General features: G+C 43.9%; 1 protein-coding gene across 2 annotated transcripts in view; it reads left to right on the top strand.

Annotated features, from left to right (window-relative positions):
- GMPR (guanosine monophosphate reductase) overlaps positions 1-17207 on the top strand; it is a 138808-nt gene that overhangs the window by 71379 nt on the left and 50222 nt on the right. For both annotated transcript variants that reach the window (XM_088475946.1, XM_088475947.1), the window contains 2 exons: positions 12804-12885; positions 15169-15275. In XM_088475946.1, the coding sequence (XP_088332072.1) occupies positions 12804-12885; positions 15169-15275 (189 nt within the window). The remainder of the gene's footprint in view (positions 1-12803; positions 12886-15168; positions 15276-17207) is intronic.

A 17207-nucleotide genomic window follows, 5' to 3' on the forward strand; every position in this document is an offset into this window, starting at 1 on the left:
GGAACTGAAGACATTTGCAGTAGAGGCCTGGCAGAGCATCACCAGGGATGAAACCCAGCGTCTGGTGATATCTATGCATTCCAGACTTTAGGCTGTAATTGCCTGCAAAGGATTTGCAACAAAGTATTAAAAAGTGAAAGTTAGATTTAGGATTGTTTAGTTTGTCCCATTACTTTTGGCCCCTTTAAAAGTGGGAGGCACATATAGAAACCGTTGTAAGTGCTACACCATTCACCTGATTTGGATGTAATTACCCTCAAATTAAATCTGAAAGTCTGCAGTTAAAGCACATCTTGTTTGTTTCATTTCAAAGCCATTGTGGTGGTGAATAGAGGATAAAATATGAAAATTCTGTCAATGTCCCAATATTTATGGACCTGACTGTATGTATATATATATATATATATATATATATATATGAAATCCGAGCCCCCCAATCCGAGGCCGATCCGAGTCAGGCTCGACTTTTCCCGCCTGACTCGGATCTGAAATCGAGGCAAAACGTCATCATCCCGCCTTCTGGGTCTCACGGGTTTTGGATTCTATATAAGGTACCCACGTAGTCGTCATTTTCTCACTCGGCTGTGGACAGTGAAGATGGAGGGTGGGATTTAGGGCTGGCTGGGCTGTGTAGTGTAGTGTAGTGTTGTGCTGTGCTGCTGTTGTCCATAGGGGCTGTGTCCACTCCTCCAAAGTCCATAGGGGCTGGCTGTGTTGTGCTGTGCTGCTGTTGTCCATAGGGGCTGTGTCCACTCCTCCAAAGTCCATAGGGGCTGGCTGTGTTGTGCTGTGCTGCTGTTGTCCATAGGGGCTGTGTCCACTCCAAAGTCCTGTGCAGTGTCCCAGTCCTAAAGGGGTGCTGTAGTGTTGTCCAGGGGTGCTCTGTCCATCAGGGGTGCTCCCCCCAAGTGCAAAAAAATAAATATTTTTTCTGTGTTTGTGAATTGTGTGCGCAGTAGCCGCACGTGCATCAACAAAGTAACGCCAAGCATGCGCCTGTGTCATAGGTAAAGGGCCAGCTGGCTTGACCGTTAAAGGGTGCTGTAACCCCCAAAGTGCACTCCAAAAAAAAGAAAAAAAAAATATTTTTGTGTTTGTGAATTGTGTGCGCGGTAGCAGCACATGCATCAACAAAGTAGTGCCAAGCATGCGCCTGTGTCATATGTAAAGGGCCGGCTGGCTTGACCATTAAAGGGTGCTGTAACCCCCAAAGTGCACTCCAAACAAAATAAAAAAATATTTTCTGTGTTTGTGAATTGTGTGCACTGTGGCTGCACGTGCATCAACAAAGGAGCAGCGCCAAGTGTGCGCCTGTGTCCCATAAGTAAAGGGCCGGCTGGCTTGTCCGTTAAAGGGTGCTGTAACCCCCAAAGGGCACTCCAAACAAAATAAAAAAATATTTTCTGTGTTTGTGAATTGTGTGCACTGTGGCAGCACGTGCATCAACAAAGGAGCAGCGCCAAGCGTGCGCCTGTGTCCCATAAGTAAAGGGCCAGCTGGCTTGTCCGTTAAAGGGTGCTGTAACCCCCAAAGGGCACTCCAAACAAAATAAAAAAATATTTTCTGTGTTTGTGAATTGTATGCACTGTGGCTGCACGTGCATCAACAAAGGAGCAGCGCCAAGCGTGCGCCTGTGTCCCATAAGTAAAGGGCCGGCTGGCTCATTTCTTAAAGGGTGGTGTAACCCACAAAGTGCACTAGTGTCCAACAAAAATAAAAATTATTTTCTGTGTTTCTGTGCGCCTTTGCCGCACGTATATATCAATATAACATAAATGGAGGACCAAACTATCTCCGATAAAAATAAAATAGGGAAAGATCAAGAACCACTTCCTCCTAGTGCTGTTGCTGCTGCTGGGAGTTGTTCATCATCCCAGAGAGGAAGTAGGAACACCACTACTTTTACTAAACAATTGACCCTCCAACAGTCCTTATCGAGGAGGATGAAGTACGACAGCAGTCATCCTGAAGCAAAACGTATAACTGAGGCCTTGACTGCTATGTTGTTGTTAGACGTGCGTCTGGTATCCGCCATTAGTGCAGTGGGATTTAGACAATTGATGGAGGTAGTGTGTCCCCGGTTCCAAATCCCTTCTAGATTCCACCTGCATCCTCAAAGCAGCAGCAACAAGCGTGCGTTTGTCTGTTAAAGGGTGGTGTTACCCCCAAAGTGCGCTCCAACAAAATAAAATAATCTTTTTTTCTGTGTTTGTGTGTGAAATGTATGCGCAGTAGCCGCACCTGCATCCTCAAAGCAGCAGCGCCAAGTGTGCATCTGTCTGTTAAATGGTGGTGTAACCCCCAAAGTGCGCTCCAACCAAAATAAAATAATCTTCTTGTTTTTTTCTGTGTTTGTGTGTGAAATGTATGCGCAGTAGCCACACCTGCATCCTCAAAGCAGCAGCGACAAGCGTGCATCTGTCTGTTAAAGGGTGGTGTAACCCTCAAAGTGCGCTCCACAAACAATAAAAAATTCTTCTTTTTTTTCTGTCTTTGTGAAATGTGTGGGCTATAGCACCACCTGCATCCTCAAAGCAGCAGTGACAAGCGTGCGTCTGTCTGTTAAAGGGTGGTGTAACCCTCAAAGTGCCCTCCACAAACAATAAAAAAATTCTTATTTTTTTTCTGTCTTTGTGAAATGTGTGGGCTGTAGCCGCACCTGCATTCTCAAAGCAGCAGCGACAAGTGTGCATCTGTCTGTTAAAGGGTGGTGTAACCCCCAAAGTGCGCTCCAAACAAAATTAAATAATCTTCTTTTTTTCTGTGTTTGTGTGTGAAATGTATGCACTGTAGCCGCACCTGCATCCTCAAAGCAGCAGTGACAAGCGTGCGTCTGTCTGTTAAAGGATTACATCGGTGACAGTATCCAAGTAGGCATGTCAGACAGTCCGTACATGTACTGGCAGGAAAAAGAGGCAATTTGGAGGCCCGTGTACAAACTGGCTCTATTTTACCTGAGTTGCCCCCCCCTCCAGTGTGTACTCCGAAAGAGTGTTTAGTGCAGCCGGGAACCTTGTCAGCAAAAGGCGTAGGAGGTTGCTTCCAGAAAATGTGGAGAAGATGATGTTCATAAAAATGAATTATCAACTCTTCCAGGGAGACCAGCCTCCAGAAACGTACAGAGGGACCTGTGGTGGTGGATTCCAGCGGGGATGAGTTAATAGTCTGTGAGGATGAGGATGTACACAACACTGAAGAGGGTGAGGAATCGGTGGATGAGGAGGATGAGGACGACATCTTGCCTCCGTAGAGCCAGTTTGTGCAGGGACAGATTAATTGCCAGCTTGTTTTGTGGGGGCCCAAATGAACCAGTCATTTCAGCCACAGTCGTGTGACAGACCCTGGCGCTGAAATGATTGGTTTGTTAAAGTGTGTATGTCCTGTTTATACAACATAAGGGTGCGTGGGAGGGCCCAAGAACAATTCCATCTTGCACCTCTTTTTTTCTTTGCATTATGTACTGTTTGCGGCCTAGTTTTTCAAACTGCCATCCTGTCTGCCACTGCAGTGTCTTAGATGGGCCACGTGTTTGTGTCGCCCACTCGTGTCGCTTAGCATAGTCATCCAGCTACCTCGGTGCAAAACTTTTGGACATAAAAACACTATTGTGAGGTGTGAGGTGTTCAGAATAGACTGGAAATGAGTGGAAATTAAGGTTATTGAGGTTAATAATAGCATAGGAGCAGAAAAACCCACACATTCTGTGATTTTAGCTGTTTTTATGCTTTTTTTAAAAAAAATACAGATCCAAAACACAAAACCCAGAACCCAAAACACGGAAGGGTGGTTTTGGCAAAACCAATCCAGATCCAAAACACGAAGAAAGATCCAGATCCAAAACACAAAACACGAAAAGTGGCCGGTGCACACCCCTAATATATATATATTTATATATATATATATATATATATAATGTACAGACTAAAGCCCTGCACTCCAAGCAGTTGTAGAGTAATACCCGCTCTGGTGTGCTCTTTAGGTTCTTGTTCCAAACCAGTAAAGCAGACGAAGGTGACACTCAGAAGACTTGTTAAATAGGGTGAACAAACATTTATTGTTTCCAACATTTCGAGCCTCACGGTCAATGTGATAATGTCACAAACAACAAATATATACCACTGTACATTTCCCATATAATTAGACAAATCACACTCACCTGAAGGCCTGCGTGAAAAAACAGCAGTGTCTCACAATTCGCTTCATCAAATGGTACCCATCAGGTGATTTGCCAAAACCCCACATATGTAACCATGGCAACCCGTAATACATATAATTTATGAAAATACCTATACAAAGATAACATAAACCTATAATAAGTGCAAAGTGCATGTGCAATAGAATAAAAAGAAGACAAAGTAATTAAATTTCGGACATAAATAATCGGATAATATACAGCATATATTTTGTCGGCGCTGTCCCAGACCTTGACACTATAGTGGGGCTGTTTAAAAGTGAGGCATTGCAAACTGATTGTGCATTTTAAAATGCACACTTGCGGCACTGTCAGCGCTGTGGTGGCTGTCAGATCTGGGGGTTGCAATGGGATCTCTGGCGCATGCCCAGTGGAGCTGCTCCATATGCCAGTCGTGCTATGCCGTGGAGTACGGAGAATCATAGTGCTACGCATGCCCAGTGGGTTGCGAGCCACACACAATGGGATCTCTGGTGCATGCCCAATGGAGCCACTCCATACGCCAGTCGTGCATGCCATGGCGTATAGAGGATCATAGTACTGCGCATGCACAGTGTGTCGGGAGTCACACACATTGCATCCCAGACTTACAATAAACACTATAGTGAATTCATGACTTTAGGAACTACTGTAGTAGCGGGCTGTTTGTAAGAGGGATCTCTGCATTAGAAAATGACTTGCGGTTGAAGATGCACACTTGCGGCACTGTCGGCACTGTCCAAGACTTAGACACTATAGTGATTTCATGACCAGAAACTGGTCGTTTTTAAATGCACTATCAGTTTGTAATACAGAGACACCTCTTTTAAACAGAGCCCACTACTAGTTTTTAAAGTCATGAAATCACTATAGTGTCCAAGGACCTCATTCAGAGTCGCTCGCAAAATGCGAGTGCTCGCTCTGAATGAGGGTGGCCGCTTCTATGTTCAGAGCTGGCCTCCTGGCCGTTCGCTAGGCTGTGGGTGACCACACACAGCTTTAGCGAGTTGCCAGGTTGATGGTCGCGATGGTCAAGACCATCGTGACCATCGGGGCTTGCAACGAGACCCTTGTGGTAGGGTCTTGTCTACTGCAAGCCCCAGTGAGCTTTCAGCTCTATTAGAGCCGGAAGCTCACCACTGACATCACGAGTGATGTCAGTGGGGCCGCCCCCAAACAGGAGGCGTTCCGTCGGGAACGCCTCCATTTGGCCAGCCACCCCGCCAACAAAATGGTGCGAGCTGTCGATCACCATCGACAGCCACCCCTTTTGTAATGAGCCCCAGAGAGAGAGAATTTCTCCCTCGCTCCAGGGCTTGCGCACGTGCAGAGGGCCTCAACATCGACCCGCTTGCGAGCGCATAGGCGCTTGCGAGCGGGTCTGAATGAGACCCTAAGTCTGGGACAGTGCTGACAGTGCCGCAAGTGTGCAACTTCAACCGCACAGTCAGTATGTAATACAGACATCCCACTTTCACTGTGTGTGACTCCCGACCCACTGGGCATGCACAGTGCTATGATCTTCCATACGCCATGGCATAGCGCGACTGGTGTATGGAGTGGCTCCACTGGACATGCGCCAGAGATCCCATTGTAAACCCCCCAGTGCTGACAGCCACCAAAGCGCCGACAGCACCAACATTACCACAAGTGTGCATCTTAAAATGCACACTGAGTTTGTAATACAGAGACCCCTATTTTAAACAGAGGCCCTGATTCAGAGCCGCTCGTAAGCGGCCACTCGCTCGCTCCGAGCGATGTTTGCACATCTGCGCATGCGTATGGGTCATAATGCGCATGTGCCAGCCAGTCATTGCGGTCGGAAATCGTGCGCTCGCAAAACAACGAGGGCCTGCTAATTTGAGTGACAGAATGAGGCGTTTGTGGGTGATAACAGGGGAAGGTGCTTGAAAACGGGGAGTGGAGATCTGAACGCAGGCGTGCCAAACGGTCAAAACGGGCATTTAATGGGTGTGCATAATTAACAAAGCAGCGTCATCGAAAATGTCACTTGGTTGTCTTTTAGCCTGAACTGCTCGCAGTGATTGCAGGAAGTAAAACCTACCACAAGCACTGCAAGCAGTTCAGACGCCTTTCGATGTACTCGATTAATCTAATAAATAGCGGAGATGACGTATGATGCGAACTGCCAGGGGGCGTCTTTACAAAATAGCGAGCTCATGTTTCGTTCGCTCGCTCAGACATAGAGGCATCAACAGACCGCAAAGAGCGAGCACTCAATTTAAATAGTCGGCCCCTTATTCTGAACGACCGTTCGCAGATAGCGTCCGGCTCTGAATCAGGCCCAGAGCCCGCTACTAAAATCATGAAATCACTAGTCTGGGACAGTGCCGATATTGATGCAAGTGTGCAGCTTCAAACACACAGTCAGTGCTGTGCGTGCCTGTGAAATATTTTTATATAAAAATACAGGACTCACACACTTTATGATTTCAAATTTTATTAGATGTTCTTCTACAGCCCTGATTCCATGAGGAAAACACTGTACTACAATATATTATACATAATCACTGCTTCTGTCAGCCTATCATCGGGTGGTGATATAGAAAATGCATTGGAAATCAGACGTATGCGCTGTGTAGTTTAGGAAAAGTGACACCTGGTGGACAAAAAGTTGTATTACACGTTATGACTTTTTTTCAGTGCTATGCCATATTCTGTTACAAAACTTTCTGTGTGGCACGACTCATGGCGTAGTGTGTGGCGCAAAATGCATGGTGCGCTACATGGCATATGCAGCAACAAACTAACTGGGCACATCTGTAGGCATCCCAGACCAATTGCCAAGCATCCCAGACCAATTACCACCCCTATGTGAAGATTTCATCCAAAACTATCCAGTGGAATGCCCAGAACAGGCTTCCAAGGTCAAAGTTCTGCCCAGCGTGCATCAACGAGAGGTCTGACCATGACCTCATCCCCCTAGTACCTGGCATTGCCGGGGTTTAAATCTTCAAGTTATTACTTTAGGCATCCCAGACTAATTGCCAGGCATCCCAGATCAATTGCCACTACTCTGTGAAATTTTCATCCAAATCCATCCAGTAAAAAGCCGAGAACAGACTCCCTGGGTCAAAGTTCCGCCTAGTATATCCGGGTCAAAGTTCTGCCCAGCGTACACCAACAGGAGGTCCTACTGTGACCGTAACCCCCTAAAACCTGGCCAGGATCCAACTGGACCACCTCGCATTGGTTTCATCCCAATCGGTGCAGGGGTGTCCGAATGCATAACCGCCATAATGGCCAGGTAACTAGTGTTTACCTTTATATATACCTTAGTGCAAGGTGTTCTATGACTAATGCAGTAAAAACACGCACGCAGGTGGGGGTTTCTGAGTACTCAGAAACACCCCTCCTGATGGACCAAATTTGTTTTATAGAGATTGAAACAGCCTTGTCTCTGTCTCTGCATTGGCCGTAGAGCATTCGCGGGTGCAATGGAGCTGCCACTCCTCAGACAGTGAGCTCTGCTTGGCAAGTATGCATGTGTGTGTGTGTGTGTGTGTGTGTGTGTGTGTGTGTGTGTGTGTGTATGTATGTATAGGTATGCGTGTGTGTGTGAGTGTGTATATATGTATGTATGTATAAGTATGTGTGTGTGTGTATGCATGGCTATGCGTGTGTATTATGTATGTAAATATATATATATATATATATATATTCAAGCTTCAGACTCGGATGCTGGTGGTTCACATGTTTGTGCTATTGTCATAATCGATCACATTACACCTTACCTAGTTTGGATTTATTACAACATAATTCCGAATTTTTACCCCTGATGAAGTCCATAGAGACGAAACACGTTGGGTATTAGATTTTGGTTAAAAGATCCATCTGTTAATGGGGAGGCACCTGCTGAACAACTTGTATACCCTGAAGGGTGAACACCAGGGTACAGCCAGCTTGCCCCCAATCTGTGACAATGGAATGTGGAATAAAATTGATGTAAGAAATTTTTATCTTGTGAAAATTATATGCTAATTAGCATTTATATATATTTTTTAATAAAAAGACATTTTCAAAAGAAAATATATCTACCGATTGGCCTTTGGGCTCATTTTGGGTGTTTTCTTTGGTGAGAGGGTTTATTTTAGTATTTGGAACAATCCAGTATTAACATCAAAACGAACAAAGGATCCGGAGAGAAAAATATCAAGTTCGCTACAGGAGTTATATTAAGGACTCTGGCTCTATAGGCTTTGGACATTGGCGTAAATTGAGGACTGATAAGGTTTCCTTCAACAATGACCATTATAGGGTTTCATACCAAATTGCGCCCTTGAAGTATTTTTTGTATATATATATGTATATATCTATATATATATATCTACATATACAATCACAGATGGCCTGGCACTCCCAATATCACACAAAGAATATCTGCTGCCGGTGCCCTCACAGATTCCTAGGATACAGATAGCCAAGGTGCGGCACTCGCGGCATAATATCAATGAATAAACGATGCGTGACAAATAGTTAGTCAACGTTTCAGTTCTTTACTGAACTTTTTTCAAGAAAAAAGTTCAGTAAAGAACTGAAACGTTGACTAACTATTTGTCACGCATCGTTTATTCATTTATATTATGCCGCGAGTGCCGCACCTTGGCTATCTATATCTACATATATATATATATGTACAGACTAAAGCCCTGCACTCCAAGCAGTTGTAGAGTAATACCCGCTCTAGTGTGCTCTTTAGGTTCTTGTTCCAAACCACTATGGCAAACGAAGGCGACACTCAGAAGACTTGTTAAATAGGGTGAACAAACATTTATTGTTTCCAACATTTCGAGCCTCACGGTCAATGTGATAATGTCACAAACAACAAATATATACCACTGTACTTTTCCCATATAATTAGACAAATTACACTCACCTGAAGGACGCTGCTGTGCCGCTTATCCGGACGCCTGCGTGAAAAAGCAGCAGTGTCTCACAATTCGCTTCATCAAATGGTACCCATCAGGTGACTTGCCAAAACCCCACATATGTAACCATGGCAACCCGTAATACATATAATTTATAAAAATACCTATACAAAGATAACATAAACCTATAATAAGTGCAAAGTGCATGTGCAATAGAATAAAAAGGAGACAAAGTAATTAAATATCGGACATAAATAATCGGATAATATACAGCATATTTAAATGAAGTATAATAAAACATGCAAAATTGCAAATTAATCCATCAATGCAGGGATCTAACAGATATGATAAAAAATTGATATCACATAATTATATAAAGAAAGATATTCATTACATATTAATAAACCAAAGGTGATTAATTAAAGAAACAACTGTAGACCAAGGGTCTCATTCAGACCCCAAGGGGCCAAAGTATCAAAGCAACAGTAAATGGCTCTTTTGCTTGGATGACGAGCTGAGGCTTGAAACGTTGTAAACAATAAAAGTTTGTTCAGCGTATTGAACAAGTCTCCTGAGTGTCGCCTTCATCTGATATATATATATATATATATATATATATATATATTTATATATAATATATATATATATTTATATATATACACACACACAGTACTGTGCAAAAGTTTTAGGCATGTGTAGAAAAAATGCTGCACAGTAAAGGGTAAATTTACTAAAGTGAGAGTTTTTAGAAGTGAGTTTTAGAGGAGATGTTGCCCATAGCAACCAATCAGATTCTACTTAACATTTACCTAGCACCTTCAAGATAATAGCTAGAATCTGATTGGTTGCTATGGGCAACAGTTCTTTTAAAACTCACTTCTAAAAACTCTCACTTTATTAAATTTACCCCTAAGAATGCTTTAAAAAAATAGAAGTGTTAATAGTTATTTTTATCAATTAACAAAATGCAAAGTGAATTAACAGAAGAAAAATCTAAATCAAATCAATATTTGGTGTTATTACCACCCTTTGCCTTCAAAACAGCATCAATTCTTCTAGGTACACTTACATGCAGTTTTTGAAGGTACTCAGCAGAGAGGTTGTTCCAAACAAAAACTAACCACAGATCTTCTTTTGATTTTTCCTTGCTCAAATCCTTCTGTCTCTTCATGTAATCCCAAATAGACTCGTTGATGTTGATATCAGGGGCCAAATGTAATAGGGTGAGAGTTTAGAAAATGTGAGTTTTCTCACACTTTTTAAACTCGGCCAATGTAATAGAGTCTGAAAACAAAGTAACAGAGCAAACTTGCATGTCTTTTAGGGGCCTATTCATTAAACGTAAAAATTCAATGGAGATAATTAGCTTTAGAACTCTCATGGAGTTCTAGCTAATTATAGGTGGAATTCATCATTCCACCTCTCCATAAGTATCTATTCCGAAAAGCTGTCATTTTTGCGATTACAGCTTTTCGGGAAATAGATACTTTTCCCTGCCTACACTACCTTATCGCATGTGGAAACAGTGCTGCGCATGCGCTGTTACATCTGTAAAACCAGCGCATGCGCAGCACTGCCTACAGATGCGGTAAGTTTCGTACCCCCCCCCTCCCCCCCCCACCCCCCTCCCCCCTCTGCTCACCTTCCCCCCCCCCGACTTACCTGTCCGCGCAGCAGCCTCCGGCTCCGTCCTGCTGGTCTGTCATGTGGTTTCCCAGCAGACCACATGACAGATTAGAAAAAAAATATATATATTTTTTTCTTTTTCTAAACTTTCTTGCGCTCTGCCGGGGAGCACACATGACAGACCAGCCTCCGGTGCCTGAGGACGGAGCAGAGCACCGGAGGGACTCGTTGGGGGACCTGCACACGCTGATACAGGTAAGTGGATTCTGCTATTCGCCACCTCACAGTGGCGAATAGTAACTGCATCAAATTCCGAAAATTGATAATTTTCGGAATTTGATGAATACTATAATTTCCACATCCCCATACTAATGTATGGGGAGTGTGGAAATTAACGCAGGGGAACTTAGCAAGGAGATATCACAGATATCTCCTTGCTAAGTCTGTTCATGAATACCAAAATAACGTTATTTAAGGAAAATGTCCTTAAAAACGTTATTTTAGTGTTGATGAATAGGCCTCTCATTCAGATGTTTTCCCATTTTGAAGTTAAAACTCGACCAATGTGAGAGTTTACTGCTAAACTCCCACATTTTCTAAACTCTCACCCTATTACATTTTGCACCAGGGCTCTGTGGGGGCCATATCATCACCAGGACTCCTTGTTCTACTTTACGCTGAAGATAGTTCTTAATGACATTGTCTGTATGTTTGGAGTCGTTGTCCTGCTGCAGAATACCCTGATGGTATTGCATTATGGATAAGTACTAATAAACTATAAACATAGATAGAGCTGATGAGGTAAACATTTAACATAAATAATAAGAATATATGCCAATATGTATAATAAAATTAAATAACATTTATTGAACATTGAATTGTATTCTAAGACTTATGGTCCTAAAATATATGTAAATACATTTCACATTTGTGAATAAACACAACCTTCATACAAATATACATATAATATGCCAATATATGGTAAAAAATGTGTATATACAAAAAATAGATAAATAAATGTAAGATATCCACAGCAACAGTAGTGAGAAGGATCTAAAAATTTCCTTAGTATAGATATATGCACAATAAGTTGAATTCTTGCTCCAGCAGCCAATATCATTTGAGATGATCAATCCCACTGTGTGAAATAGATGAGAACACTGTTAAGAGCCAGATATTATAACAATATAAAGGGCATATGTATCAAAGCTTGATGTGAGATAAAATTGTGAGCTATATCACCAACCAATCAGCTTCTAACTTACATTTTTGCAGGCTGAATTTAAGAAATGATAGTTTGGAGCTGATTGGTTAGTGATATATATTTTACAATTTTATCTCACATCAAGCTTTGATACATAGTGTATGCCCCTAAATACCTCCGTTTAGGGAATAGAAACGTTCCATATAAATGTAGCAATTAGCCGTAAAAGCAAGATTGTCGCTGAAATGGTTATAGTGTTCCAGCTCTTGTTAGTAAAAAAAAAGCCGTTTAATGTACTTGCCACTGATGTTGTCGGAAAGCTGTATCCGGTTCTCGGTGTCGGGCAATATGATGTGTAGCAGCTGATCTTTAATAGAACTATCAAGATAGTGACCTTGCCGGTTCTCTCCACCTCCGTCTTACTGCAAAGGGAGCGGCCGGGATAATGTGCTGTATGTGCCTCCCAATCTCCGTCTCCGTCTCTCTGTGGGGAGAGCGTGCAGTGCAGAAGCACTGGCCAGAGAGGTCCGGTGTTATTAGCGGGACTCCCGATCTCCATTTCTGTACTGCTACAAAGAGAGCGTGTTGGCCGGTGGAATATGGTGTTAACAGTGAGGCACACGTGAAGATCACACATATAGATAGCCAGTCCGACTCTCTCTCATGGGAGAACTGTATATCGTCCAAGGCAGTGGCTTGTAATTAGCGGTACTGGAATAACAGAGAAGTGATACAGAAGATTGGCTGCAGGTGACCAGTACTGTGCTGTATGGATCCTCTCAAAAGCCCTAATGCGTTTCTTCCCTATTGGGATTTCTTCAGAGAGACAATATTATGTTTAATATTCTATAAAACAAGTTTTGGTGCTGATATTTTCATTGATAACTGTCATATGCACTTTATGTTTCACCAGGCTGGCAATGTGGTTACAGGGGAAATGGTGGAAGAGCTAATTCTTTCAGGAGCTGACATCATAAAAGTTGGAATTGGTCCAGGCAAGTTATCAACTAATTATTTATGTTCATTAACTCTTTTTTAATTCCAGTGAAAATATACTTCTTTCATATCCAATTTTTTTGTAAAATGTTTAAGAAATGTTCTGTAAATCAAACTTTATTCTGCAGAGGAAACCATATTTCTCCCAGTTTCTTATATAATGAAATGATGGCGAATGCTTGCGCAGTCAAGCTCCGAAAATATTATATTTTCAGAGCTTGATGAATTCTGTCCCCATACTAGGGTATGGGGACAGCGAGCCATTCCGCCAGAGGAAGGTTAGGAGATATCTGTGACACTAGTGTATGGGGACAGCGAGCCATTCCGCCAGAGGAAGGTTAGCAGGAGATATCTGTGATACTAGTGTATGGGGACAGCGTGCCATTCCACCAGAGGAAGTAAGCAGGAGATATCTGTAATACTAGTGTATGGGGACAGTGGGCCATTCAGCCAGAGGAGTTAAGCAGGAGATATCTGTAATACTAGTGTATGGGGACAGTGGGCCATTCCGCCAGAGGAGGTAAGCAGGAGATATCTGTAATACTAGTGTATGGGGACAGCGGGCCATTCCGCCAGAGGAAGGTTAGCAGGAGATATCTGTGATACTAGTGTATGGGGACAGCGGGCCATTCCGCCAGAGGAGGTAAGCAGGAGATATCTGTAATACTAGTGTATGGAGACAGTGGGCCATTCCGCCAGAGGAGGTAAGCAGGAGATATCTGTAATACTAGTGTATGGGGACAGTTAGCCATTCTGCCAGAGGAAGGTAAGCAGGAGATATCTGTGATACTAGTGTATGGGGACAGCGGGCCATTCCGCCAGAGGAAGGTAAGCAGGAGATATCTGTGATACTAGTGTATGGGGACAGCGGGCCATTCCACCAGAGCAAGGTAAGCAGGAGATATCTGTGATACTAGTGTATGGGAACAGCGGGCCATTCCGCCAGAGGAAGGTAAGTAGGAGATATCTGTGATACTAGTGTATGGGGACAGCGGGCCATTCCACCAGAGGAGGTAAGCAGGAGATATCTGTGATGCTAGTGTATGGGGACACCGGGCCATTCTGGGAGAGGAACGTAAGTAGGAGATATCTGTGATACTAGTGTATGGGGACAGCGGGCCATTCCACCAGAGGTGGTAAGCAGGAGATATCTGTGATTCTAGTGTATGGGGACAGCGGGCCATTCCACCAGAGGAGGTAAGCAGGAGATGTACCTGAATACTTAATTCCTACAATTGCAAGTGAAAATTTGCATTTTCACCTGCTTTTGTAGAAATTAAGTTATGATGAATAGAGCCCATAGTCACAATTTAGAAAATCATTACCAAGCAACATCTATTGAAATATCTTCATAGTTATATGAATACCCTTTCTTTACTCATAAACACACTCTATGGGCCTAATTCAGAGATGTATGGAACTCCGATTATCACGTACATCTCCGATGGATTGAGATCTGCGCATGCGCAGAACCTGCATCGCACATGTGCATTCCACGGTGAAGCCGGAGAGTTATAGTGTGTTTCAGTGTATAAATACAGTAGTTCAATAATGTATGAGGACACATCTGTAATTCTACAGTGAAATATGCTCCAAGGTCCATACAGGTTTTATATACCAATTGCATTATCTGTTTGGCTGTCAATAGCACATACTTAGCTACACTGCCGGAACCTGGGTAGCCCCCCGCACCCGCGAAAGAGTAGGTACTACTCCCGCATCCTGCCCACTTGAAGTGGGCAGAATGGGAAGAATAATACACGGAATCTGCAGCCCATGAGGAGGGGGTGGGGCTTAGCGATGACATTCTATTATAGTCACGTCATTTGACCCGCCCCATATTCAAATATGTTATGCAGCATGTTGCCACAAGAGGCGGGACCTAATGATGGGACTCATCCTGCTCCTCTCACCTGCATCTCCTCTCTGGGCTCCTAGTTACCTGGAGACATACCTACAAAAGTCAGCAAGTATGCGTGAAGGTTTTCTTCATAGTTCCGATTATTGCTAGAGCCAAAACGCATCCATTTGGATATCAGAGATTTGTTTTGAGAAGTGTCCCCGCTCAAAGGCTACTCTAAACAGCCAGTAAGGAGCAGCAGAGAGGATTAGCGCAGAGGCAGTGTAATAACTGAGAGCTAAAAAAAATGCCGGGTTATCATCCTTGTGCCCCATGCAGGCTGCTCAGAGTCAATGCATACCCACCAGAAGGGAGAAAATTAATAGCCTACCATCTGTGTGTGATTTTAATGAATTATTATTTTTTTTAATTCCTTGGATAGGATCTGTTTGTACAACCAGGATTAAAACAGGTGTTGGTTACCCCCAGCTGAGTGCCGTGATTGAATGCGCTGACTCTGCCCATGGCTTGAAAGGACACATAATCTCTGTAAGTACAGATATATTTCAACTATTCATCAGATATAACTAATCCTTTTTTATACACAGAATCTACTCTCCCTCTGTCACTGTTGCAGTTAAATTGATGAGCTCTGCAGAATCTATTGTGCAGTCACATATAGAATGGGTGTAGAACCTGTGTCACCATTGCTTACGTAAGAGTCTTTATTGCTTATTACTTTAAAATCCTGAAAAGAAACAGCATAATTTAAGGTAGCCTGAGACCACCACACGAGGTCACAAAAATAAAGAGTCACCAACTGAGTAGTATTTTGGAATAAATTAAGAGGTTGGTCCTACATTTATGGTAGGCAGGACTTTCCACTATATCATTCTAACCTGGACCACAATCCCACAAAATGAGACACAGGGGACTATTCATGATGTTAATTATCGTGTTAATTTACCTGTTAATTCACCTGAGCAAGCAGCATGGCAACCTAATGTGCACCTGTGCGGCTGCTCCAGCTGCTTCCGGCAGCACCGCAACACCGATGAGTGGTCCGGTGATTTCGGTGGGCACCAGAGGTGCTCGGACAGCTGCTCCACTGGGGCCAGATACGCGGAGAAGTACAGGTTTCTGAGCTGTTCCTCCTCGCGATTCTGAGCTGTTCCTCCTCCTCACCCTCCTCCCTATATGAGACGCTCAACTTCCATTAATCAGGGCTTTTGTGAAGCCCTCAGGAGTATCGGGTCCAGTCTCCCTGTATACTGTACCTCTCCCTGGAACCAGGTTGTACAGTGAACAAATCATACCAGCCCTGTGAGGCTTGAGTAGTTGATTTAGTGCTCATATAAGTGTATTTATGTGCATTGTATGTGGCTTGTGCCCAAGTTCATTATGGAGCCTGGGGATTTCATGGTTTCTCTGGACATCCAGAATACATGCCTGCATGTACCTATTACTCCTACCCACCAGCAATTCCTACAGTTTGCTGTTCTGCAGCAACATTACCAGTTTTGGGTGCTGCCCTTTGGTCTGTCAACAGGCCCTTGTGTCTTTACAAAAATAATGGCAGTTATGGCGGCCCACCTCAGGCACCAGGGAGTCAGAATCTTGCAATACATAGACAACCTCTTAATCTTGGCACACTGACCGGTTGTGTTATAAAGCCATCTTCAGCTGACCATGAACACACGACTGGCTCATCAATTGGAAAAAGTCCTCCCTCTCTCCCTAGCACTCTCAAATACAAAGGATCTTTCTGCCAGCAGAGAAGATTTTGACACTACACTTGCGTGTGCGCAGCTTGCTCCACAATCGGAGGGTATCCATTCACTCAGTAATGCAGGTCCTTGGATCCATGGTATCCACCTTCAATATGGTGGATTACGCCCTGTTCCACTCTGGGCCCCTTCAACAACTGATTCTCTGTCGGTGGAATGGGCAGTATCATCTGATCCAGCCCCAGATGATCCCCTCTCTCCGGAGGTTCGGCTTTCCCTCGTATGGTGGCTACAGACATTCCATCTGGACAAGGGTCGCCCTTTCTGGATTCCAAATTGGGAGCTTCTCACTACAGATGCCAATCTTCTCGGATGGGGCGTGGTAACCGGTCATCATACCTTTCAGAGATGGTGGATGGCTTATGAACAGCCCATAAACATTCTGGAGCTTCGATAAGTGTTCAGAGCACTCACTCAGGTGCAGGATCTCCTCCAGGGCAGGCCGGTCCAAATCCGCTCCGACAACGTGACTGCGGTAGCCTACCTCAACTATCATGGAGGTACGCAAAGTCGGGCAGCCATGCGGGAAGTGGCAAACAGTCTGGTCTGGGCCGAAGGTCATCTCCCGGCAATCTCTGTAGTGTTCATTCCCGGATTCCTCAACTGGGAAGCGGACTTCCTAAGCCATCAGGACATACACGCCGGAGAGTGGGCTCTCCATCCGCATGTCTTTCAACTCCTGGTGGACAAATGG

Source organism: Taudactylus pleione, unplaced genomic scaffold (assembly GCF_031769625.1).
Source record: "Taudactylus pleione unplaced genomic scaffold, aTauple2 ptg000179l, whole genome shotgun sequence".
NCBI classification, from domain to species: domain Eukaryota; kingdom Metazoa; phylum Chordata; class Amphibia; order Anura; family Myobatrachidae; genus Taudactylus; species Taudactylus pleione.